General features: G+C 43.2%; 1 protein-coding gene across 2 annotated transcripts in view; it reads right to left on the bottom strand.

Annotated features, from left to right (window-relative positions):
- Positions 1-26,959, bottom strand: part of CYB5R4 (cytochrome b5 reductase 4) — a 1,096,425-nt gene that overhangs the window by 601,884 nt on the left and 467,582 nt on the right. For both annotated transcript variants that reach the window (XM_085611035.1, XM_085611036.1), the window contains exon 6: positions 26,672-26,723. In XM_085611035.1, coding sequence (XP_085467161.1) covers positions 26,672-26,723 — 52 coding nt within the window. The remainder of the gene's footprint in view (positions 1-26,671; positions 26,724-26,959) is intronic.

The following is a 26,959-nucleotide window of genomic DNA, read 5'->3' as shown; positions in this document are numbered from 1 at the left end:
CATTGTCTCTACATGTGGTTCTGAAAGGCTCATGAACTCCTGTAGGCATACATTTTCACTGTGTTCCAATACACTAGATTTCAAAAAACTTTATTGTTTTGCAAGGATTAAGGATATGAACAAATTATTGAGATTTCAGGGGACCGGAGCAATCTGTTTATGGGAAAACAAAGCAGGAATTGTGATGGATTTGGCCATTTTGCTAATAACGATAAATCTTAAAAACACAAAGAAGGCACATGATGCTTAAATCTGGTTAAATATTGTGAAGAAGTAAAGGGAAAAAATTAGCACAGTGGAGTCCATTACCATGAAGTCAGCGCCTGGCCATCTGAAACTAGCCCCATTTCTATTCACTGTGGAGTTTCTTTTAATTTCATTCCGGCAGAGAGATAGTGTGATATCCACAGAAATGGCTGTCATTTCCTTACTTGTCCCAGATATCCTCGGACTGCTTTTGACCATGATTGTTTGGAACTCGTGAATGTGCTGGTAAGCCAGCCCATAATGTAAGCAGTGATGCCCGCTTTTATATTTATTTCTACAATATGTTTATTTCTTTATACTTAGGTCCGTGGACCCATTATGCTCGCTCATTTGAGCTGCTTATTTTACTTTGTGTTATTACTATAATTTTCTTTCTTTAATTAGCCCGCTTTCATTGGACTTGTTTGCTCCTCTTTTGGTGACACTTAGTGCTCAATGGGAAAAAGGGAGCTTGTTGCTGCAGCAAAAGTAGCTAAGTTGCGGTCTTGTTATTGCGTCTGCAATGCCTCTCTTATTTTTATTTAGAGAAGGAACATGTCTGGTCTCCATGACAAAAGCCACTCACTGATTGCTCTTCTCGAGTCTTACGTTCTCCGCATGGCACTGATGGATATGCTGGGAAGCCTGCAAACGAATGCAAACAACACTCTAGGCTTACCTTCATATTTTATTTTTGCTATATTTTTAGCTCCCTGTATTTGGGGACCTGGCCTATTTGATACCCTTTTATTTTGCAGTTGTGCAATTGGTGTGCTTTCTTGCTTCAAATAATTTTGTTTATATTGCGTTTGTTTTCTCCCCTTTTGGTTGCATTCATTTTAATTTCTCAGTAGCTGAAGAGAACTGGTTCAGAAGGCAGGGGGGCTGAACATCAGTTCTGTTTCAGTTCCACAGTGTTAGTTGCTTTTCATTTAGAGGGCGCACCTGCCTCGTGTCCATGGTAACCTAGGCCCTCCTCACTCGTCTCAGGTCTCTTCAGTGCACTGAAGACTGCTACTATTTAATCTCATCACGCTTGCAAATAAAGTAAATAGACGCGTAGTAGATGTAAAATGTCTTTATATCATGTCTCCACGTCTCTCACAGACTGAATCCTAACTGCCATCACCAAGAATCTAAACTGTACCTGGAACATGTTATAACAAGGAGGGGTGGAATACTGAGAGAATATTCAGGGCAAAGGAAGGGGAATTCAGGAGTGTGTATGTATGTATGTATATATATATATATATATATATATATATAATCATTTGATTCAAAGGAAATACGATTGAATGTGACAGGTTATAACACACCACCTTCCGAAATGAACAACATTTTAAAAGATAAACCGAAACGTTGTCAGAACATGTGGTAGTTTTTGTGTCAGTTAGGTGTTTTTATATTTCTTTTAAAGTGCCTTAATTTGTGGAATTATTAGTAGAAGAATTTCCTTCAGTTTGTCTTTTGTTATGAATGTCTTTGCACTTTGAACTTGTATCCATGCTCCAGGTTTTCCCATTATCTATTCCTACAACAGTCTTTTTGACATCAACAATGCGCAGACGGTCAAAAATATTAACTCGTGCCAACACCATGACACTTGGGCCATTTGACTCTTATCCAATCGCAGAGAGTCCACTACTGATACATAGTGCCATGCTTTGAATTATACCAATTTCTATACATGTTTGGATGGTGCTAAATTGTGTCCTTGTTTACAGACATGTCAGTTACTGTACGCTCACCATCACCCAACTAACTGGGAGGACGTTTAGTACATGGTTTCCTTTCAGCGATAGAAAGGGAGTTGTTCCTATAACTGCATTGGGTGTGGTGTGATAACACTATAGCATTTCTTGAAAACATTTTTCAACTAGATAACTATTTACACAAGCTGGTTGAATATGTTCTTTTATCATGGGATTTACCCCTTCAACTAAACCAATGACTCTGGGGCTATACAATGCGTTTTTGAGATGCTTGATAGATAAATTAGAAAGGAATTTGTTCATAACATACGAGGTGAATTGTGCCCCACTGTTGGTGACCAGAATAAAAGGGATACCTTCATTAGAAAATGTGTGATGTAAAGATTCAATCAAGGTATTTATGGTGAAATGGTTTACAATTTTTGTAATAATCCAATGTGATTGATAGTCCATTAAAACAAATATAAACATTGCCCGGCCCAGCCCGATTTATGGGGTGAATGATATCTAACAGTAGTCGGTTAGACCAGACATAAAAGGCCCGCTCCAGCGTTAATGGCCCGAGCCGATGGCGAGGCCCTTTAATAAAGTAGCAGGACTTTAATGCCTGTATAGCCCAGCTACAGAGGGCTATAAGACTATTAGAACATTCCACCACTAAAGGGAATAATGTTCTAACAAATAAAATAAAAGCCTCACGGAGCCGGAGGGGATTTTAGTCCCCTTGGGCTGCGAGAGGACTTTGTTCATAACAACAGCTGTGAACAACAACTTTAGAATGTTTGAGCTCCGGGCTTCTACAGGCCATTAGAAGCCCAAAACACTCCATTGTTTTCAATGTTCTAATGCAAGTTCCTCCCATGGTTTATCTGATGCAGTAACTAGTGTCAAAATAATTCTACAATGGTATCTATTCGTATCGCTCTTGGCACAACTTAAACAGTCTTTCACTTTCTGTTCATCCCAAGAACTCAATCTCGGGAACCAATAATAAGCCCCAATTCTGCTGGTCGTGACAGTTCTACATAAATGGTCTTCATGGGTGAAGTCCATGATTTTGTCACTCAAACCACCTGGTGGTACAATTTTGTAGTTTTTTTAGGATTATCCTGTCCTCAATGTTTGATTAATTTCTGACATCATAAAATCATTTTACTTCCTGTACTTAGATATATCACAGAATTGTGTAGGCCATCCACTACAATATACTTTTTCATTTGATTAGCTGTACTGTACTTGCTCAGACATTCTTTCCATTCGTCAGCTGATATGGCTGAAGATATTCCTTCCAATATTGGCTATTCTTAGGGTTCCCCATAAACACACTTGTTAATGGGAGATCTAGAAAGAAGTCAGCAGCACCATTCTGTACACCTAAAAAATATTCTAACTTAAAGCAAAATCCTTCTAAGCCTAATGCCTGTTTGGTTATATGTGGAGTACTTTGTTCTGAACATTTTGTAGTGAACATGTCTGTAAGTGGTTGTGCATATAGTGAATTGTAATCCCCAAAGATACCATTTAATGTGTTTTACTGTCCAAAAACAGTCAATAGCTTCCTTTTCAACTATAGAGTAGTTGAGTTCAGATTTTGACAAGCATGGGAGAAAAAAGCTATAATTCTTTCTTTACCATTTACGAATTGAGGAAGATTAGGCCTCAAACCTTTACATTTGGTCTGTGTTGTTAAAACTGTTTGCTCTCTAAATTCCCAAGAAAAGAATCAGAGATGCTGGTTCCTTTCAATTTGTCAAATGATTTCTTGCATTTGGAATCCCACGTGAAAGTGGATTTTTTCTTTAATTAATGACATACTGCTCCTGTGATATTAGCAAAAACCTTAACCTATTTAGACATACATTCTGTTAAATCTAAGAATGACTTCAACTCATCTTTATTAGCAGGACATTGAGTTTTCAATTAAACTGTACTTGGGTATGAAACCTTCTTTGTATAAAGATTGTGACCCAGATAATCAACCGATGGAACTTGAATTTGGCATTACCTTTCTTAAGAGTGAGATCTGGACACAAAGCCTAACTTCTTTTCCATGACTACTGGCGGCGAGTACTACAGGCGCCAAGCATTCAAAGCAATTTATAGGTTGACTAATTTCTAAATCAGAAAGTCTTTTCAGTAACATTTTTAATTGTTCCCTCAGGAGTTGGGGAACTGGATTTGGTTTCTGTACAACTGGATTATCGCCAGTTTTCAGTTTAATCTTATATTGGTAATTGCATAATGTGAGAAGTTGGCCTGGTATATGCTGTCCACTAATTAAAGTGTATTTTAAAGAACAAAGGTCCTTAGCTTAAAGATAGATAATGAAAACATTTCAACATAGACTTCAATAAGAACTATGGATAGTCTTCCAATGTCCAGCCGGACAGAGGAACATTTATTTAGAGCAAATGCAAAAGGAATTAAACAAAGTGAAAGCAGCAAAGAGGGTAAAACACGGGCACAATCCTGTACCGAGCTTACAAGAAGAAATATGAAAAATGAGAAGAAAACAAAGTAGCAGGCAAAAACTTTGGAGCAAGTGGTGGCTTACAATACAGTACAATCTTAAGTAAGCTCTAACCAGCAGTTATCACAATACAATTTACACAGTGGATAAATTGCAGTACTGTTTGAAAAGTCGACGTTTCGATCCCTAGCTCCTAATCCAATGAGATCATCCTCAGGACTAAACAATAAACAATTGCCTGATTTGATTTAGACGCCTGTGGGATTAAAACAGGAAAAAAAGGGGGAGGGGAGAGAAGAAAACATAATAAGGTACCCCATTCAAGATTTGAGGTTGCATGTCAGCATCATTACAAGTTGTGGGGACCATATGCATGGACTATGACTAAGAAAGTGATTTCATAGGCAATATGTGAAAGGACTAGGTCAAAGTGACACATGCAGTAGCAAATGATTGCGAATGCATCAATGGCCAAGCGTGGTGAAAGCCTTAAGAACTAAGGTGACATTAATTACACAGTTCGTACGGAGGGCTGTGAAACGATGTCTAAGTGAAGATGGTCAAGGACGGACGGCGCAGTGAGAGTTTGGCGAAATCATACTATTGCGTATAATGTGCATATTAAAAACTGGTCAAGCATAGTACATGCGCTGTTAACTATGAACGCCATGCCTGGGAAGGCTCGATGTTTGACCACGACGAAGTTGTGCTTTAAGAAAAAGTGGTACACGGGGCGGGGTGTGTCAAGGTTCCAGTGAGCGTGTAAGGGTGGCGGCGCAAGCGCATATTTCTTCTTGTAAGCTCAGGACAGGATTGTGCCCGTGTTTCACCCTCTTTGTTGCTTTCACTTTGTTTAATTCCTTTTGCATTTGCTCTAAATAAATGTTCCTCTGTCCGGCTGGACATTGGAAGACTATCCATAGTTCTTATTGAAGTCTATGTTGAAATGTTTTCATTATCTATCTTTAAGCTAAGGACCTTTGTTCTTTAAAATAAGTAATCACCCGAGGTCCAAAGCTACCTGATTGGGTTCCCTTGTTAATTATACTGTGGCACTAATTAAAGTGGGCACCCTGTACCAGTCCAAACAAACCCCTTATGGTGATAGTTTAAAGACAACCTTTATTGAAAGCTATCCTAGTGGTAGCTATGGAGAGTCTTCAGGCTAAGTCTTGAAGGAATGTAAATCAGCTTGTTTTACCAGTCTATAATCTCTTGAATGACCAAATGAAAGGACAACCACACCAGGTATATATTTAAAATACATGTATTTAAGATAAAACACACCCGTCTAGTCTCTTTATGAGGCTGGAGTTCGAAGTACTTAAGTTACAAGTCTGTATTCAACAGTAAAAGCACAAATACACGTTTGGGCCCTTGGGGTGTACCAAACCATATACCAATAAAGTGGTATAAGAACCACGACTGAAAAAGACACAAGGCCTTGAGCCTGTAGAAGTGCTTGGACCACAAGGAACCACCCAAGGGGATGCGTGTAGTGTGAGAACACAGCCGCGAATCGCCGTTAACTTCTATGGGGAAAGTCGCGGTTGCAAATTAAGAGTTTAAGGACACTTAGAGGATGACAACAAGCAAACCCTTTTGGACTTAGAGGTGTCTAGGGCCAGCACCCACGGGAGCACCGGAGTACTCGAGTTACCTCACCCAGGGAAGCCGGGTGCATAGGTGTCAAATGGTGTCAGGTCGCGGCGTCGTTTTCAATGGAAGCTGGCAAAAAAGTGCTGCTGCCGTGAAGAGGAGAAGTGTCCGGAGAGATCCAAGCCTGGATTGAGGATGGAAGGAACCTGAAAGCAGAGGGGACAGAGTCTGGGTCACTTACCAGTGACCAGGGGCACGATAGTCCAATGCCCACAGATGTCGGATGCTTCAGGAGAGTTGACGGGTGTCTTGACTCTTCAGCCACGTTGTCCAGGAGGCGTCGACGATGACCAGGAGCTGGATTTGAGCTGTCCCACAAAGTCTTGTCGAGTGCTGCAGTGTTGGCAACCAGGATGGACCCAACAAGCCTTGGCAACAGCAAGACAAGGGAAAATGGAAGAAAGACGTTGGTGCAGACGAGCAAGGTCTGGGGGACTCACCCAGCGAGGGTAAGTCGGGGCACATCTGGAGTAACCAGGAACGCCCAATCAGAAGTGGAGTTGCCTTCGTGAGGACCCACTAACCAACAGGCTAGCGATCGCGAAGGAGCCTCGAGCAGTCGCACTGGAAACTGGCCCACGGGTCACTCGTGAAGTGGAGGCCAGAGATCTTCGGTGCTGTAGGCGCCCAAGGCTGGTGCTACTTGGAGGCCAAAGCACAACTTCGAGGAAGACCAGGAAGATGATGGACCGGCAAAAGGTCATGGTGTCCAGGGGTCAGGGTTCCACATCACCCACGATAGCTACGGCCCTCAGCTTAGCTGTGGACTCAGGGTAGCCTCGGGTAAGTCTGGAAATCCCCCTCTGGTGATGCAAAGACTTCGGCGTCCGGTGGGAGCTTCAGAGTTGCTGACCGGACAGTTGCTTCTTTGGTACCTGCCAAGCAGGGGAGTCACTCCTTGACCCCAAGGGAGATTTCTTCAGTCTTCTAGCGAAAATAGAAAGTCGAAGGTCCAGGATATATGTTGCAGAGTTTCGTCCAGGGTAATCTAAAGTCTCAAGGACTGGGTTCCCATACTTATACTAAGTTTGGGGGTTGGACATACTCTAGGGACCCACCTATGGGAGGGTTTGGAAAGAGGGGTGGTTACACCCATTTCCTTTGTCCAGTTTCCCACCAGAGCAGGGGCAGGTAGCCCCTGCAACCGGTTTGAACTGGACTATGCACAGGGACACCAAGTGTGCCCCCTGTGCCGGACTTCAAAGCACCAGAGAGTGCTCCCGCCCAGCCCCAATACACATCTGCCTGTCTGGGGAGGTGGTTACACCTCCCTGGGACAGGAAACCTATTGTCCAGGCCTCCCCTGCCGGAGTTTCGGTCAGCAGCACGAGGCCAGACCCGTGTCTGTGGCAGTGGCATCCATTTTGTGATGCCAGGGCTTTAGAAAGTCTTTACCGGGTAGACCAGTGTGAACATGTCTCTCCCTCTAGAAGGGTGGAATGCTACCCCCGCTGCCAGAACTGGCGGGGGGGGGGGTAGTATTCCAAAGTGTTTGACGCCAAACACAACATGTTTCCGTGCAGCCAGACCAAAGTTAGCATTTACCGCGAGGTTATAATGCACTTAAGAGTATATGGTCAGGCAGCACCACAAACAGCATCAGAGGAGGTACTTTCAATGATGCAGAGGCACCCTTTCACACAGATACCAAGCACTCTGCCTTCAGGATTGTTAAGTCCTGAAATAGGAGTGACTTATAGGTTTTATATGTGTGTGCAATGTTAGTGATACAGGTAGCCTATACCACAGTAAGGAGTGCATGCACCACCTTACCCAGGCTGCAGTAGCAGACCTGTGGTGTCATTTTGGAGTGCTTCACAGGGCTGGGATAATACATGCTTCAGCCCCTGGTAGGCCTATGATGTACCTATGCCCTGGGTACATAGTATACCATATACTAGGGACTGATAAGGCACTCCAGAATCCAATTAGAGATGTACCTTATGTACATGGAAACCATTTTAGAGAGAAAGCGTCTCGGCTGGGGTCCTGGTTAGCAGGGCCACAGCCAGACTAAGGTCGAAAAACAGTGAAACACCAGCAAAAAGTGGGGGTACCCATATAAAGCAGATCCTACTCTCCTACACATAACAACCCCAATTTATCACATAATAGCTCAAATATTCATCGCACATGTCTTCACCTCCCAATAATCTGTTGAGTAGGAGGACTTGTTCCATGTTGTTAAGATCCACAGTGATCGTTAACGCCTTCTGATGCTGCCAACCTAACAAATTGGATCCCTCTTTCACTACATAAACTTTACCAAAATTATAATGGTCCTTAAAAGATATGCAAACTTTGGCCATTCTTACCAATGGTATGGGATATTTGTTATATCCTCTTGGAGGTATGTCAGGGGGCTCTAATTTGGAACTCTCATCACAAATAAATTGAATGAAATCATCGTTGTTGAAAAGAGTGAAAGGAGAACATGAATCTGCATACATTTTTAGGAGAATGCCATCTAAACAAATGTAACACTCTAAGGGGCACATGCATCAAGCTTTTTACCGGTCGCGTTTTGGATGCGTCAAACCTAAATACAATTGCAAAATAGGTAATCGCAATTTTTGTGATTACCTATTTTGTGAATGCATTTAGGGAATTGCAATTTGTGATTCCCTAAATGCAATGCAAGAAGCATTTTAAAAATGCAACTTTGCATTAAGGATTCACAAATTACCATCAACTTCAAGTTGATGGTAATTTGCAAATCCTTAGAAAAATACACAAAATTGCATTTTTCTAAAATGCAATGTGGCACCACATGTGCACACTTACCTTTTTTGGGGGTGCATCTGGGGGGCCTTAGGCCCCTAGCACCCTTGCAATTCTGTTCGCAATTTGCGATTACCTATTCGGTAATCGCAAATTGCGAATGCCTTCCCATTCATTCCTATTGGCCTGTAGGCCCATAGGAATGAATGGGAATGCATTCCCTAATAGCAAATCGCAGTTTGTGATTCGCTATTAGGGAATGTGTAGGAATCCCTATTTATTTTGCGATTCCTACATGCATATGGAATTGCAACTCCTAAATAGCGATTCCTTAAAAATCGCTATTAAGGAATGGCAATTCCTTATCTTGATGCATGTGCCCCTAAATAAGTATTTTTGTACTGCTCACTTCATTCTTGATTTAGAACACTAATTTCTTTACCTCTTGTGCAGAGTCAATGGTAATGACTCGTTTATTGTCACTATCTTTTAAATACTCTGGCAAAATGGCTTCTCTTTTTGTACTTTCTGCAAGTAGTGTTTTGGTCTTGACAATTTATATTGTTAGCAAGGGGATTGCTACTTCCATAGTGGAAGCATCTTAGTTTGTTGGTTTTAGAAGATTTTTCATAACATGTTAGGCATATGATCCTTTTTGGTTCATTTTGCATACTTCTTTAAAAAACATGCTAGAGTTAATTTTAGAAAGGGTATCGTTGGGTAGTCTCAATTCTTTAATGAACTGAGCTGTGTGTTCAATTGACTTACCAATATCAATAGCTTCTTGCAAATCAGTATTTTTAGCTAATAGTTTCTTGAATATGTGTATTCCTAGTGCATTTAACTAGCTGTTTTCTATTTAAAGAGTTTGTTAAATTGGCAAATGTGTACAATTTACAGAGGTCTCTGAGTACAGTAACATAATTCATCACACTCTCTTGTTTTCCTTGAGCTCTGGAAAATAATTTATGTCGTTCTAATACTACATTCATTTTATCACCAAAATGTAATGCTTCAAATATGTCGATTTGGATTCATCTAATACTTCTCCTTGTTCCTCATCTGAATTAAGAATGGAGAATAAAGGTTCAATAAGTCTTTCATTCTTCCTCCCATGTATACCTAGGTTACGCAACAATATGTTCTGCTTCCTAATGGGACTAAATCTTTCACTTCCAATGGCAAATAAACAAGATTCAAATAACATTACCCATTCCTTCCATGGTAAATCTTCTTCCCCCACTTCATTTGGAAAGGAGGGGGTTGCATCATGCTTTTAGCTGCCATAATTATGAAGAAAAACACTAAGAAATTTCAATTACAAAAAAGAGTAGGTTGGCAGCTCAACAATTTGGTTATAAAGTAAAACTAGAAATAGTATGACTTAATACATTACATCCTGGGAGTATAAACTCCTGATATATACAACCTAGGTTAAATTTGAACACAAATAAACAATTTTGCAATTGTAAAATGCTGTAAGATTGAAAGAAATACAATGATAGTGCACAATGGATGCAGGAGTTATACTAACTCCGATATGGTTCTGAATTGAGGATTATAATATTTAAAATTATTGTTTGAAACATCCAAGTGTCTGCCACCGAGACATACTAAATATGTTCTAAATTATTGTCTCTTTATGTTAGATGTATGTGTGTCCGCAATGTATGACTGGAAAATAAATGGTGTGCATGTCACTGCAATACACAACAGGAAAAAATATCCTGAGGTGAAGTTTCCTTGTATGTAATGTTGCCGATGATGTGCTCATGAGATCTGGTCTGTGTCTCACCGCAACACACTGGATGCATTAAATATTGTGCAATTTACCACTCTAAGACACTTGAAGCTCTCACAGAAATCTTATTGAACCTCCCCATGGGCACGACAATAATCGGAGGGGTTTTTAACGCCATCCAAAACCCTGACATAGACACCTCAAGCCCACCAATGTCTAATCGCATAGCTCGGGCTGCCCAACTTAAGAGGTGCATGACAGCCCTCCGCCTATGAGTCGCATAGCGGATGTGACATCGCCAAGAGAGTATACATACACACCTACATGCCCACAAGATGCTCGCACGTATAGACCTCCTGCCAGCAACAGTTACAATTAGGGTCTGCAATGAAGACATTCTCCCCAGATACATATCAGACCACTGTCCAGTCCGGATCCAATGGGGCCTAGGAGATGCTATTAGGTGACCCTGCTGGCAGCTCAATGCCTGACATCTGTCTAATGACGAGTGCATTGAGTTCCTAACTGATGAAAAACAAGCTTACTTTGAAACAAATCAAGGCTGCGTGCCCTTCCTGGGCATGTTATGGGTGACTGGCAAGGCTACCATCAGAGGCCCGGCCAAAAGCTTTTTCTGGTGCAGGGTGAATGCCAAATCCCAAGAAATAGCAACACTTGAATCTCTCATCCACTGCCTGGAAATACTCCATTTTAAACAGGCCTCCGAGGCTACGAGTCATCAGCTGGAGCTTGCAAACAAGTCGCTCCACTAAACCGCCCAGGAAGAGGCCAGACAATGCTGGAGGGCCTCAACACAGCAGGTGTATAAACATGGAGATAAGACAGGAAAACTACTATATTGGCTTGCCACCTGTGACATCGCCAGTAGAATAATTAAAGAAATCCTGGATCAAATGGGCTCTATAAAAACCAGGACTGCAGACATTGCAGCAGCGTTTTCTGCCTATTCTCGAGAGCTCTACGCGCACCATCCACGTCTGCTCAGTGAACAGCATCACCCCCTCTCGAATGATGTCCCGATCGAATTGATCTCGCCTGCTGAATGATCAGACCTGGATCTGCCAATCCCCATAGGTTATATACAAGGGGCTATACATAAAATGAATTCTAGTAAGACACCAGGACCCGATGGGTACTGCTTCAGTACTACTGTATTTTACGGAATCTCCTCGCTTCTCTATTGAACCAGTACACAGAAGCAACTGATAAGGGTCACTTCCCCCTGGACTTGATATGCCAACCATAGTGGTCCTCCCCAAATTGTGCCAAACTGTGACTCGCTGTGTCTCGTAATGGCCACTTTCCCTTATCAAATGACTGTTGCCTGTCCAGCCCACTTTGGTCCAGCGCGGGTTCATGCCGCAGCGTAGAATCTGCCACTGTATACGGTAGATACAAATGGAAATGGCCCACCTCCAGGAGCTTAGGGACCCAATGTGCCCTTCTCTTGGATTTCAAGAAAGTATTCAACTCCATAGACCAGGTCTTCCTGAGAGGTGTTGGTATGAAAATGGGCCTAGAACTCTGGATGCACAGATACATGGACCTGCTCTACTCACAGTCCCAAAACTGGGTTCTGTTTAATGGGGTGCTCTCTGACCCCTTCCATTCGTAGGGTACTAGACAGGGGAGCCCAATCTCCATACTCCTATTTGAGCTGGCAATTGAACCCATGGCCCAACTCATAAGATGTGATGCCCAAATGCAAAGATTGGGATGGGACACAGGCCAAGAGAGCATTAAACTCTATGCAGATGATGTCCTCCTCTTCTTGTCGCACCTCCAATCCTCAGGCTGCCATTGCCTCCGGATGCTTGGTCTCTATGCAGAAGAAGCCAACCTTCATGTGAAGAAGAGCAAATCCCTGTTGGTTCCCCTATGGGGAGATGGCTCGATCACAGCATGGCAAGACTCCATACCTATCCACAGGCTTAGGTTCAAGTACCTGGAGATATATCGCCCTAAAACCTGGTGTGACCTGGAGTCTTAACATGACTCCCCTCTCGACTACAGTGATTGTGGACCTTCAGCGATGAGTGTCGCTCCTAATTAACGTACTGGGATGACTAGCCCCATGATGCTATATCCTTCAAAACATTCCACTAATGATTCTGAACCGCTGGTTCCAAGAACTTGTGGCCCATATACAGACAGTGTTGTGGGCGAAACGGCGAATAGCCTGGGTGAAATGTAGGCAGACTAAGTATGATGGGGTATAGGGATGGCTGACCTTCAGCTGTATTACAAAACCTCACAACTACTGGTTATCAATGGATGGTTGACTGGAGGGTGGGACGACCCAGCATATTGTGCCGAGTTTTCACTCTAGGGCTTACACCAAGTGATTGGTCTGCTCTACGGCAACCCTATTCCACAACATCTTCTGGGCCCACACACCCTCTTTTCTTGAACTAGAGTAGGGTGCTGTGCTCTATGGGATGGGATGAAACACTAACAGAACAAACACTACTAGGGCAAGGCAGACACCTACAGGAAACTGCACAACTAAGCGGCTCTCACAAATGGGGCAAAATCAGACCCTCCAGAGTTTCGCACTTTGCTAAATAATCACGCAATCGGCAGTGTTGTAAAAAGGCAGTGCTTTTGATGAACGTGCCCGCGAAATTCCTTTTATTGGCAATATCCTGGAGGGTCTGCCAATGGGCTCTGGGCAAGGTGTTTCCTGCACTGACATGCCTCGGTGTTTCCTGGGCCCTGAGCTCACCTCTGCTACCCTATTCCACACGGGTATTAGCAGTCTGGAAATACCCAGAACATTCAAATGTACTGCTTCTGCGCTTTTTTATGCACAAGGCAGGCTAGACATAGAGTTAACTGGTGCCTGGGACATCTTTTGTTATCTCTCAATTGCACTTTTCTTAATATTTATCTGTATGTCACTTCCTATTTAGTTTGGATGATGTTTATTGTGAATGTTTGTATCTTTTATGGGATTATACCGAAATAAAGAGTTTGATGATAATGGTGCCTGGGTGTGACACCTGCTACTTTACATTGCACGGTGGGCACCGGGCACCTGCTACCAGCGTGGCCAAGGAGGTGGAACCAGCGTGGCTTGGAGCAGGGCCGGACTGGGAACCAAAACCGGCCCTGGCAAAGTGCTCGGCCGCCCCCCTTGCTATGCTGCAAAAACGGCCCTGTAACAAAAACGGCCCGCAGGGGCCCAAAACCGGCCCCCACCTGTGCAGCGCACCGGGGGATTGCCCGTGCCCGCTACGCCCAGTCCGGCCCTGGCTTGGAGTCAGCAGGCACCATGTTTTCAAGGTCTGCATCCTCAGCCTTCACGCAGCCCCCAGCACTGGCAGGCTCTAGCTGGACTGAAAACATCTGACGTACGGTGCCGCATGTGTTTGAGAATGGGTGGGCAGTGGCACGCTGAGTGCAGACACTGACAGAGAGTATTTTAAAATGCAGGCGCCTGGCAGGATGTTTTCAAAACTCTCCCGCGGGGCGTCGCTGTACTCTGGACTACTTGCCCTGTACACCTATCCAGCTGAACTCTCTTGCAGCTCCATGGTTGACTCGCAGCGACACCACTCTCTCAGCAATGGGCACTGCTACCCCAATCAGGAAGCTCGGCGGCAGCCCTAGAGAATGAATATGCAAAGAGAAGGGCGTGAACAAATGCCTGCAAGTAAAAGTGCCTAGAAACCTAAGTGCTTTTATTCTGGGAAGGGGCTTTATACTCTGGTGGAGCAGGAGAGGCACAGGGTCCATAGGTGAGAGTGGTGAAGGGGGGTGCCTGCCTGCCCTTTTCTTAGCACATAATGGAGCACTTTGCTGAAGTCAGTGTATTAATCAATGTTGAATGTATACTGTCCTTCTGCGTATGCTTCATTTTAAATTGTACATTTTCCAGAAATCTGCTAGATGCTTGTATACGTTTATAATGTGAGAGACTGCGTTGTTACATACATTAAGTTTTACATAAATTGCATAGGTTGTTTATTTTATGAACAATTGCACACATTTTATTATCGTACTTAAGAACACTTCTGTAGCGTATTAAACATCATGTGAGCTCTAGGCACAGGTCATATGACATTGCTGAGGTTTTTTAACAGAAAGAATTCAGGCTCGCTGCCTGTGGGAATGCAGTGGAACCCACTGGGGTACATTTTTGTTTTTAAAAAAACATGCTGAAATAATTTGCTGCTAAAATGCCACAAAAATTAAATTTTTGCGGCGCTAAATTCCTGTTTTTGTGCCACAAAATCGACTAATTTATGCCGCAATATCCTGGAGGTTTCCTATTTTGGAATCACGATGCTGGGGGACATTTGGCAGGGAGACCATATCTGCTCTTCCCAAGGAGTCTAAACTCAATATGATCTTTCCATGATGCAGTTCGACAAGTACCAACAACTAAGACATGCCTTCGTCTGGTAGAAGGCCCTTTTGGCAGGCCTCCAGAAATGCAAGCCACTCTAAGCTAAGATACTCATGGTTAGATAGGAGAAGGGAGGTATCTTCCAATTATATCGAACCCTTGTCATTAATGCCCCAGATGCTTTCGTAGCTCTGAAATAGAAATGGGAGTGGTGGATTGGCCTCATTAATGACCTGGACTAGCACCTGGCATGCATGGCTTCACACGAAAATGCCATCTCTTCAAGGCTTAGGCTGATGCAATTACACTACCTACACGTGGCATAACTCACCCTCGGAAACTATGGCAGTCAGGCAAACTTCCAAACCCAACCTGTTTCCAATGTCCACACTTGGACACTGATTTCTATCACAAGTTAGCAATGACCTCCGATGGCATAGTACTGTAGATAAATTGATGCAACGCTCACCAAGGTCTTGGGTTACAAAATCAAACTCTCCCCCAAACAAGCCCTTCTGTAGGGTACAGGTTAAAACTGGAGATAAGCATGGAGACAGATGCCTGATAGGCATGACAGCGAGGACAGTCAAAAGAGACATCGCTAGGAACTGAAATTGAAGGACCCGCCCAAGCTGTCAGAATGGCGTGCGGGAATGGACTGGTGTGCCAAGGTAGAAGAACCCATATACACAGCCAGAGAGTACCTACACAAACATGAACAGATTTGGGGCAAGTGGTGGAATATTATGGACTTAGGGCCAGATTCATGAAGGTATTTACGCGTAGTAAAGTTACGGGTGGAAACTCTACACTGAGAGATTCTGCCCCGAGTGCGGAAACTCTGCACTCATAACTTTCCTACATGTAAATACCTTTGTGAATCAGGACCTTAGTCCTTAATGAGTCAATATACAGCTGTTGGTCGTATGTATTTGTCTGGGTCTTGGTATCTTGGTGTGCTTTGTTATATTCACCTATATAAAAATCCATATAATTGTTTATCAAAATAAACTATGGTGGCAATCTAAACAAAACTCTCCTCCGCCTCAACACTGCCACGAAGGTTTTGGCATGGACTATACATTCAGAGAAATGGACTCATATGTAATGTTGCTACTGTTGGTGCTGATGAGATCTGGTGTGTGTGTCACCACGACACCCTGGATGCGCTAAACATGCTGGCATGTAAATAAAAAAGCTCCTTTATGTAGAGGTGGGAAAAAACAGCGCAGCTCTGTCTCAACACTGCCTCAAAGCATCTGATATAGAACGATAAATTCAGAGAAGTGGACCTGAGGGGGAGGAGAACTTGGCAACGATGTAGTTCCAACTAGCTAAATCAGGCATGCCCAGTGTACAGCTGAACGTGAGGATTCATCATGGGTGCTTCCTATCAGAATCAGACCTGTAGAAAGTGCAAGGCACTGCAAAGCTGGGACTCCGACCCACCACTTCAGGCCTGCTTGTACCAGGAAGCAGTGTCTAAGAGGAGTCAGGAGATGGATCTGGAATTCCGATCAGGACCATCACCTCAAGGAGCCACTAACGCCATGAGGCGACCGACTCTGCCAGTACACAACTATCAGCAATACACTAGTCATCAAAGGAATACAAGCATTGGCATAGCCAATAGGTCTCGCCTTTGGGACCTTATAAGTGTTTAGCCATGCAACAGTTGCATAACTAAATACTTATAAGGTCCCAAAAGCGAGACCTATTGGCTATGCAAAGCATCCCTGAGGCCGCGAAAGTGAAAGTAATCGCTGTTAAGCGTGGCCCGCGCCCGCGCACATGCACTGTAGCTCTAGGCTGGCCTGGTAGCACTTTTTGGAGCCCTCTCAATAAGTCTCGCCAGACCAGCGCATGCGCTGGGTCAGGCGAGACCTAAAAAAGCACTCATGAATGCTAGTACTGGAGAGATGAAAAGCGAGGAGGGGTGGAGATGGAACACTACCTTCACAGGTGGTCAATCATCGCTAGTAAAATGAAGTACATAGAAGTTTAGTAGAGGTAACACGTTTTGTTTATTTGCAATCTTCACATCTCTCACAGGCTGAATCCTACCTGTCATTACAAACATTCAAAACTATACCTGCAGCATACCATAACAAGGAGGGCTGGGATACTGAGGGCTTATCGAGGGTAAAAGACGGAAAACTTAAGAGAATATATTTATAAGTGAATAAAGCATATGCCATAAAGGAAATGTGATTGAAGGGGACTAGAACACAGTTAATAGTGTCTCTGCCTCGATATCCCTTCTGGCTCTCCAACCTAAGTGCCCAATCATTATGCCATAAGGTACAAACTGTGCCAGTGCTCAGCATTTCAATTAAACATTTTTCTCTATAGGGCGTGATCACAATGTACTAAGCCCCTTATAAATGCGTGTGATATTACTTTGCTAACATGGAACGCATTTCCCTAATCAGCACCCACTCCCGCTCAGGTGCGGTCAAATCACTACTCCCAAGCCCCCACAACCCCCATTATAGAAGTTAGAAATGGAGGTCTCTAGTTGGCAGAGGTATGCTCTCTGTTCAAGTAGGGACCCTTATTCTAGTCAGGGTAAGGGAGTCACACAGATAAGTGAACCCCTGCTCACTCCCTTGGTAGCTTGATTCAAGAAGTCAGGCTTATCTCAGAGGCAATGTGTAAGGCATTTGTACAAACACACACAGCAGCACTGTGAAAACACAACAAACGGACACCACACCAGTTTAGAAAAATAGCCAACATTTATCTGAATAAAACTAGACCAAAATGATAAAAATCCAACATACATAAGTAAAGATATCCAGTTCCAGTTCAAAAACCTTTATTTCGGTCATTAAGACCATAAAAGTATGTATACAATACAATGAAAATCTTAACAAAATAAAATTTAAAAAACATATCCATCGATCATATAAAAGTCAGTGTGCATCATCTTTGCGTGCCAAGGAAATTAGCTGCACTGGCCTATAGGCAGGGCCAGTAGGCTCAGGAAAGTGCAAGTGCATTAATCACGAGAAAAGAAAAGCACAACCTGGGTCCAATAAAGAACAGATCAGATCGATTGCAGGGACCAAACAGTACACAACGGGGAACATGAAATCTATAGATCCGGTGAAATCAGTGCAGATAAAAGTATACATAGAAAGGATTTCAAATATAGTGTCTGAGTTAAAAAGGATCATCTTCCTGAATAAAAATTTGAAACAATAAAAAGATTAGAACAAGTTTTTCTTTCTTTTTTTGATTAAGGAATAAAAACAGTCTATGCATTAGCATCTGGTGTAGTTATTTTTTTTTAGGAGAGCCCAGCGCCTACGCCACATTGAATTTAGAAATCGAGAGACAGCAAAAACAATGGGCTTAGAGGTATCCAACTTCAAAATTCTAAGTGACTCCTGGCAGTGCACAAATCCTAAGTTCCTGCACAACTGAATGAGCCAGCGCCATCTTGCAGATTTGTAGCCTGAACAAAAAAATAAAACATGGAGCTCTGACTCCTCCTGATGGTTACAGGCCGGGCACCCACGTCGGGCGTCTCTAGACCATTTGCAAGTGAAGGCTCGCAGTGGAAGGGTATTAAATCTAAACAGAAGATATAGTTTTCTTGCTGGGAAAGGTAGAATGTCATCCAGGAAGGGTTCAAATTTATACTCATCTTTTACAGTAAGGAATTCAGCTGTCAGATGGCCTGGATCCGGATTCCCATGAATGACTGCCAATTTATATACTCGGTAAATTCTCATCAGTTCAGCACGTGAGACTGCAGAACACGCTTCCTCTGGGTTACTCCAGAGGTTTGGTTTGCCTATCCTACTGCACTCTTCTCTTATGTGTGCAAACCAAGCAATTTGTTCTACCCCTGGGAGACCCAGTAACTCTTTTATTTCTGTCCGATATTCTGCCAGTTCCGGGGTCACCCACAATCTACGCCAGAAAGTTAGGGGTTTTGGGCCAATCTCAACTCCAATCGGCCTTATACCTAAATCTAGCCGCAGGGGGGTAAACGGGGTGCTGGAAGGGAGACCCAAAATCTGTCTTAAGAAGCTGTTCTCAACTTTGCTTACATAACTGCAAAAACAATGTCCCGAGAGTTCAGCCCCATACATTGTAGCACCCCTAGCTTGTGCCTTGTAAATTTCAATGATAGGATAGTGGGTTTATAGGAGGAATCCCTCAGTAATTTAGCAATTCCTCCAGTAGTCTGTGCTAACTTGAGCTTGGCTTTGGCAATTTGTGGCCCCCACTCCATATTTTCTGTGAGGGTGAGACCCAAATAGTCAAATACAGAGACCCTTTCCAGGACAGTGTCATCTAAATGGGGATTAGGGCGTATTTACCTGGCTGGGTTGAAGACAATAAACTTGGTCTTCAAGGTATTTATCTCCAGCCCCCTATTATTGCAAAAGATGACAAAGCTGTCCATTACCCTCTGTATTCCCATCGGTGACTAGGACATTAAAAGGGTATCATCCGCAAACATCAACGCTGGGACCTTTCAGTTTGCTAACTTTGGGGCATCATTATCCTTAACCTCAGTGAGATGGGCAATCAATGCGTTGACAAAGAGGCAGAACAGGGTTGGTGCGAGTACACAGCCCTGCCTCACTCCTCTGTCAACTGGGAGTCGTGGGGTTAGTTCTCCCCCTTTCCCACATCTTACTTGGGCGTAGTTGGCATCAGGCAGCTTGATAAGCATGCTTAGGAGGTAGGAAGGGATCCCCAAATCTCTTAGTACCCCCCATAGTTTCAAAGATATCACTTTTCAAAGGTTCAATAAGTTTAGTCCATAGAAATCTATAGATGTGTTACATTTAGCACAAAGTAGCTGGGATGCTTCAAAAACAAAGATGATGCGAGGTACCGGGAGGTGAGGAGCTGGAAAAGCAAAGCGATGCATGGGTTCCATACTCTCATGGGAGGAGATGCATCAATTCCTTACAGCCAGGGGAGGTGATGCATCGGTTCCTTCCTGGAAAGGCAGGTGATGCGTTGGTTTCTTGACACGCAGCCTCGGTTCAATGAGAAAATGGTGCCCAGGGACAATGTGTCGATGATGCATTGAAAATCCAGATGCACTGTGTCAAAGCGGCAGCAGCGAACAGATGCTGTGCTGATTCCTCAGCTGTGAAGCGGACGCTACGTAAGACCGTCCAGACCGTGGGGATGCAGTGCTCAAAACTCACGCTACTGCAATTCTTCTGATGTGCTGTGATGGGAATGCTGGAGCCTGCGATGTTGTTGAGGTGGATGCATTGATTTTCAACGAGTGGTGGCCCCGGCTTCACTGCAGGCAGAGGCAACGCGTCGATCTCCTGAAGCGATGCATCAATAAAACAGGCACTGGGAGCCGATGCGTGGATGTTTGTGCTTCACAGCAGCAAAGCCATCTCCAATGGCCCAGACCTGGAAATGGCACCACTTGGCAGTCAAAACTTTCAACAGAGGAGTTCAGGAATTGCAGATTAAGTCTTTGATGGCCTTGAGACTTCTTAACAGGTGGCAAGCACACACACAAGCCCTTGGAGAACTTTGGAAGCAGGATGTAGAAAGCATGGTACAGTCCTTTTTACTGCTCAATACAGAAGCAGCAGGCCAACACAGCAAAGTGACAGTCCCTCCTGACAACTTATCCAGCTCTTCATCTTAGCAGAGTGACCTTTAGTTCAAAAGTGTTCTGAAGTTATGGTGTCACAGCTCCAGTACTTACACCAGTTTCTGCCTTTGAAGTAGGCAAACTTCAAAGGGAAGTCTTTGTAGTGCACAAGACCCTGCCTTTCCCTGACCTGGCACCTACAGGGAGATGGAGACAGATTTCTGTGAGGACAGGCACAACTCTATTCAGGTGTCAGTGACAACTCATCCCACCCCTCCATCTCAGGAAGGCCCATCAGCCTGGTGATGGCCCATCAGGATATGCAAGGCACACCTCTGCTCCTTTTTTTTGACAGTCTAGAGTGAATGCACAAGAGCCCAACTGTCAACCAAACCCAGGCATGGATTCCACAGGCAGGCAGAGGCACAGAATAGTAAAGCAAGAACATTCCTACTTTCTAAAAGTGGCATTTTCAAACATACAATTTAGAAACCAACTTCACCAAAAGATGTATTTTTAAATTGAGAGTTCAGAGACCCCAAACTCCAAACCTCTTTCTCTTCCCAATTGGAAGTTCCACTTATAAGATGTTACAAGGCAGCTCCAATAATAATCTATGGGAGAGATAGTCTTTACATTAGTGAAAAACGAAATTAGCAGTATTTCACTATCAGGACATGTAAACACACCAGTACATATCCTACCTTTCAATACACTGCGCCCTGTCCATGGGTTTCCCTTGCGTCTACCTTAAGGGTGACTTACATGTAGTAAAAGGGAAGTTCTGGGCCTGGCAAGTGTTTGCACTTCCGGGTCGACATGGCAGTTCCAAACTGCACACACAGACACTGCAGTGGCAGGTCGCAGACATGTTCGCAGGGCTACTCGTGGGTGGCAAACTCAGTGCTGTGGACCCACAAGTAACATTTGGCCCTGGGCACACCTAGTGCACCTTACTAGGGACTTACTAGTAAATCAAATATGCTAATCAGGGATAAACCAATTACAGATGCATTTTAGACAGGGAGCATATGCACGTTAGCAGTGGTTAGCAGTGATAAAGTGCCCAGAGTTCAAAAGCCAACAAAGATAGGTCAGGAAAAATAGGAGGAAGAAAGCAGAAAGTTTGGGGATAACCCTGCAAAAAGGGCTAAGTCCAACAAGTGGCTTATCTCTTATCTCCCCCCTCACCTCCCAGTGTCACAATAGATGTTTGCAGTACACAAAACGTCTCCAGTAACATGATTTCATCATTTTAACACTCGTTACATTAGCCCTTCTAAAAAACCTCCAGTTGCACATCGCTCTCCACACTGTGGTTTATTCCTGCACTGGCGGTGGGGGTAATGTAATGAATAAAGAGGTTACACTTGATGAGAAGCACTAGGGGAGAAAGGTAGTTGGGATTAGGAATAGAAAGCAGAGGTATCCATTCAAGGGTAGCACTAAGCTATGTTTCTTTAGCATGAAAACGTTGATTTGGGGAAATGTCATGGGTGGTTATGTGCATTAATTAATGAGTAGGACTGGGTTAAACATAGTCTAATCAATGTGTTTTGCATTTATAGATAAACAAACCCCTTACGAAGGGCCGAAATGCATTGGGTAAACACGATTTATGTATGTGGATAAAACGTACGTACACTATTGTGGTGCAGGATAAGGCTTGGATTAGCATTTCTGCACCATTTAGAATCCAGTGAAGATGTAAGCGCCTCTCTTGTGATTTGTGAGAAAGAACACGAAGAAATGATAAACTTTGGATTACAATGGAAAAATAAAAAAAGCTTGGAGAAACTTGATGAAGTTGTTGGCATTTGTGAAATGCAACGGCAATTAATGCTGTGCATCCGGCATGGGGTGGAATGCCGCTCCTGCTCTGTGCAAGAGCCAAACAAGGGTATATGTAAGAAAGCAGAAATACAATGACGCCTTCAGTACAGTTCTGTTCATAAAAATGATTATCATGCATACCTTAAACTCTATAAGCAATCTGAATACAATTGTAGAACTTTGTTATAAGAACAAAACGTTCTCTATCCACTACATTTCACTGAATAATTTTCAAGGTTTTTCATTCTCTTTCTATTTTTATGTATTTCCTCCATTGTTATTCAGTGGTCCACAGAATTTTGATGATCTTTTTAAAATTTTCTGAGAAAAAATCAACACTTCAAAAATAACATTCTTTCTATGATCCTCTGGATACAGACAGATTAGACAAAACCCATTAGCCCCCTCACTTTCCACAGCCACTGACAAGCTGCCCTTTATTTCTTCTCCAGTTGAAGAAGCTTCTGTCATAATGAAACTCTCCTCCAGTAGCTCTGTATTTTCTTGTGACCAATACGCCTTTACTGCCCTCTATGATGACTCTTTGTAGTAAGGCAAGGATTTAATTAGCTAGAAAAGGTCCCTACTATCCCCCCTCTAAAAATTCTAAAGGGAGATCCATCCACCCGTTATAATTTCTGCCCCCTTACCCTACTTCTGTTTCTCAACTTTATTAAAATCAGGTTGATTCTTGACATTTCCAAGCTAGCTATAAACAAAGCCATGATATCCAGACCTTTACAGCCTCCTCACAAGACATTTTTTGGTTAACTTTAGACAGAGGGAAAAGGACAGCTCACATCCTCATGGCCTCACAGAGGCTTTTGACACTGTCGCTCTTTCATCCTCTTATGGTGCCTCTACAAGATTAGTGTAAGATACAGTACTCTTGATCAATCAATCAGGGATTTATAAAGTGCGGCAAATCACCCGTGAAGGCCTCAAGGTCTCGGATGCACTCTTTTCTCATGGACAGGATACAAGCTGTACCTTTGCCACCAGTCTGTTCGTCCCTCAAGTTTCCCATCTTAAGGCCGCCCCCAGGCTGCTACCCTGAGCCCTAGTCTTTTCTACATATAGATACCTTCATTTGCTACACTTATCTGATCTTATGGACCAACGTTTTATGCTTATACCAAGGAAACAGAACCCATCAAGTCCAGGAGGCGTAACACCCACAATTCGAGCATGAATTTAAAGAAAAGGTGTATTTTTGGTCCACACTCGCCTACTGGAAACCTTTAGTCCTTTTTGTGCTTTAAACAATACATAAAATACTTTCTAATTTTCTAAATATCTTGAAAAGATTCTTCCTCTATTTCCTTCCTCCTGCCAGAAATCCAGCATACATGTTTTAGCATCGTCTTTACTACAGCAACATCCTCTACTTGAGGCTTTCCAAGTAATTTTAGTCCCGGATCTGGGTAGAACAAAACTCAACAGTTAAGTGATTCTTTGCTTAGGCAGAAGGATTCATGTGCACTCTTGGGACAGTCCATCATTGTTGTCCATTGTAAATGCTACCTCTTTAAAGGTCTCTGCTTCTGTTTTAGAGCCATACATGACTGAGGTCATGGCTTTATTCAACTCTGTCTCTGAAACACTGCTGAAACAGAACAGCTCACTCTGCATCCGCCAACCTGCTGCCCATTCCTCAAACGAAGAAATGTATGTGGACATGTATTTTGGTATTTCAGAACCACAAACCTAAATGGCTAGCAATGAAGCACTGTAAAGGGGCCAAGCCCTAGTGGGTGATATATTGGGGGGTAAGTGACAGGGAGAGGAGGCAGAGCTAGTGTAAGGGATATGAAATCTGAGGTAGTGTTCTTTGAAGAGATGAATTTTCAGTTTCTTCCTGAATTTTAGAATGATTTATGCTGTTCTTATGTCAGAGGGGTTTGTTGTTCCACATCCTGGGGGCCTAGACTTTGCATGTGTGTTTTTTTGTTTCTCCTGAATACAGTTTTTAGTCTGTAATCAGGTGATTTTCGAGCTCCTCGTTTGATTTTGACCTCCGTATACGGTTTGTTTTACATGGGGGGCCCTGTGAGTGATGCTGCTGATCCGGATGATGATTCGGGCTTGTAGAAGGAGCCAATGTAGATCCTTTAGCACATGGGTGATGTGGTCATATTTTTTCAGACCATTGATGAGATGCTCCTGAAGGATGCTTTCAGGGGAAACGGGACATTTGTGGGATGTCATTGAGCAGGGTGTTGCCTGCATGCAAGTGGGAGAGACTTGGGGCTTTACCTGCCTTTCTTAAGTCTTCTTCCGGGAGAAAATGTTTAAATTTTTCTCAGAAGAGAGACTTGGAATAAGGCTGTTTTGGTCTTCTTGGCAAAGTGTTCTCTGAAAGAGAGCTTTGAGTCAAGGGTGAATATAAGGGATTTGTCTTGCTCTTTCAGTTGGGTGTAAAACTCACTAAGTGTAAGTCATAGGGCCAAGATTGAATCAAAAAAGCTTTGGTAATGTTGGTATATGGGAGGAATTTGATGTTCGCATGATTTAGCATCAGGTGGTTTGTTGACATCCAGGATGGATGTGTTTAAGGCAAGTTTTTAGTCTCTGTATATTGTTGGTTGAGGAGATTTTGTGATAGAGCTGGGTGACATCATCAAAATAATGGAGCTTGATGTTGCCTTCTTCAGGGATGGCTCCAAAGGGTTCCATATAAAGGAGGAAAAAGATGGGCAGCATGATGGAGCTTTGAGACTCCGCAGGTGACAGGAAGAGTCTGGGATCTGGTTGTTCCTATCAGAACTAGTTACTGTTGATTGGTGAGGCAGGATGTGAGCAGTCGTAGGATGCTGCCAGGGAAGCCCATGAGAGATTTCAGTGTGTGGATTAATGATGGATGGATGACTGACAGTGTCAAAAGCAGTGCAGAGGTCGAGCAGGATGAGGAGGCAATGGTTATTTTTATTCTTGAGGCAGAAGCATTGTCAACTGCTTGAAGCATGCCTGTTTCAATACTGCAGCATGGTCTGAAGTCTAGTTGAACCTTCTTCCCACCTCCCTTACTGCTACACAAGCTTATGCTCTCTTTCGCACAGAACTATTAACCAGGCTGTTTATCAAAGAGATGCCTATATAATGGCAGTGCTTCAAGCTCTTGAGATCGGGTCCGTAACGTACCTACTGCAGGGTAGTCACTGTGCATTAGAAATATCTTCAGCGTTGTTAACTGTGAGTCTGCATGGGAGACTATATTGGCAGGACTTCCTTGGGGCCTGGACTATAGAACCCTGAGGAGCACCACCAGGGGTAAGCCAATAACATCATGTCATGTCATGCCCATGTCAGCTGCAGCTGAGGGGCAGGAGGAAGGATGGCCTGGTTGTTTATGTGTGCTCATCTGCATGCCCTGCACATGTGGCAGCATGCATTCAGTTGGAGTCGCTGGCAGGGAGAGATACCATTGAGTTTATTTACATGGCTATTTTCTAATGGCTTTGGCAATCTTCAACGTTGAAAGTTTGCTCCAGCTGTGCATTATACTTCGACTTCTTTGCCCTTCATTTATATTACATTCAGGAATCCAATAAAATTGTATACATTTTTTAAAAAAAGAAATGTACTCTTGTATACTTAATTTATAGTTAATCATATGGTTAGAATAAAATGCATTATATAAGCCAGCGCCTCTTTAAAGTACCTGACAGTCAAAGACGTGCACTATATAAAATGGAGATGTTTATGATAGACTGTTATAGGTTACGTGATTGCCCTTAATTCGCTCAACTTTGAGAAGAAAGCGCTGTTTAGCATTCAAGGGTGGTAGTTGTACCTGAGATTCGTGCTCACTCGATGCATCTATACGTTTCACAAAGGTCAAATATGACCTTCACATGTAATGAGGCATCTCGGTTTAGATCAAAGGCGGCACTGCGGCATCTCTGACGCCGCACCTCATGTTTTGATGTACAGGTTATGTTAAATATTTCATTTATACGCAGGGCGCGGAATGCAGCAAAACATTAACTGTAAATTATTGCCGCAGCTTATCTCAAAAGGAGTTTTTTTGTAGTGCAGTGTCATTTGCATTAAAAGACACATTATTTTTTTATCCCCTCACATGAATTACACTCCATCCAATGATTAATGATCTGGGCAGTAAGATTAGACATTATTATTAACGTTTGGTTCCCCGGAAGCTTCCGTGCAACAATGAAATGTTAGAAACATTTAAAACAGACAGATACCTTATTTAAAAACGTACCTTACATCATAAAATATTCCATGCATTATAAGCAGTGATAAAAATCCCAATGTAAAAAAGGCAGTCTTTTAAGAAGCCATGTACAGCCTCAGAAATACCCACCTAGGAGGAGAATCTTTGGCGCAAGCTTCCACCACTCCACCGTCAAGGACACCTAAAGAGAGACAGAGACGGCGCCCGCCATTAGCGTCAGCCCATCGCAAAACATGATAATCACCTTCAATTGACATGTAGCACGGATCCCTCCACGCCCAAAGCGGGAAGGGAAAACCGTGCAACACATTTTCAATTAGCAAAGAATACAGTCAAATCAAATGGCAGCTTTTACTAACAACTACCGACAATATTCAATATGTGATACATAACCCTTCTGCTGGCACTGGCACAGGT

This window comes from Triturus cristatus, chromosome 6, assembly GCF_964204655.1.
Source record: "Triturus cristatus chromosome 6, aTriCri1.1, whole genome shotgun sequence".
Lineage (NCBI taxonomy): Eukaryota > Metazoa > Chordata > Amphibia > Caudata > Salamandridae > Triturus > Triturus cristatus.
Note: the sequence above shows the minus strand (reverse complement) of the source record. Positions and strands in the feature narration are given on the sequence as shown.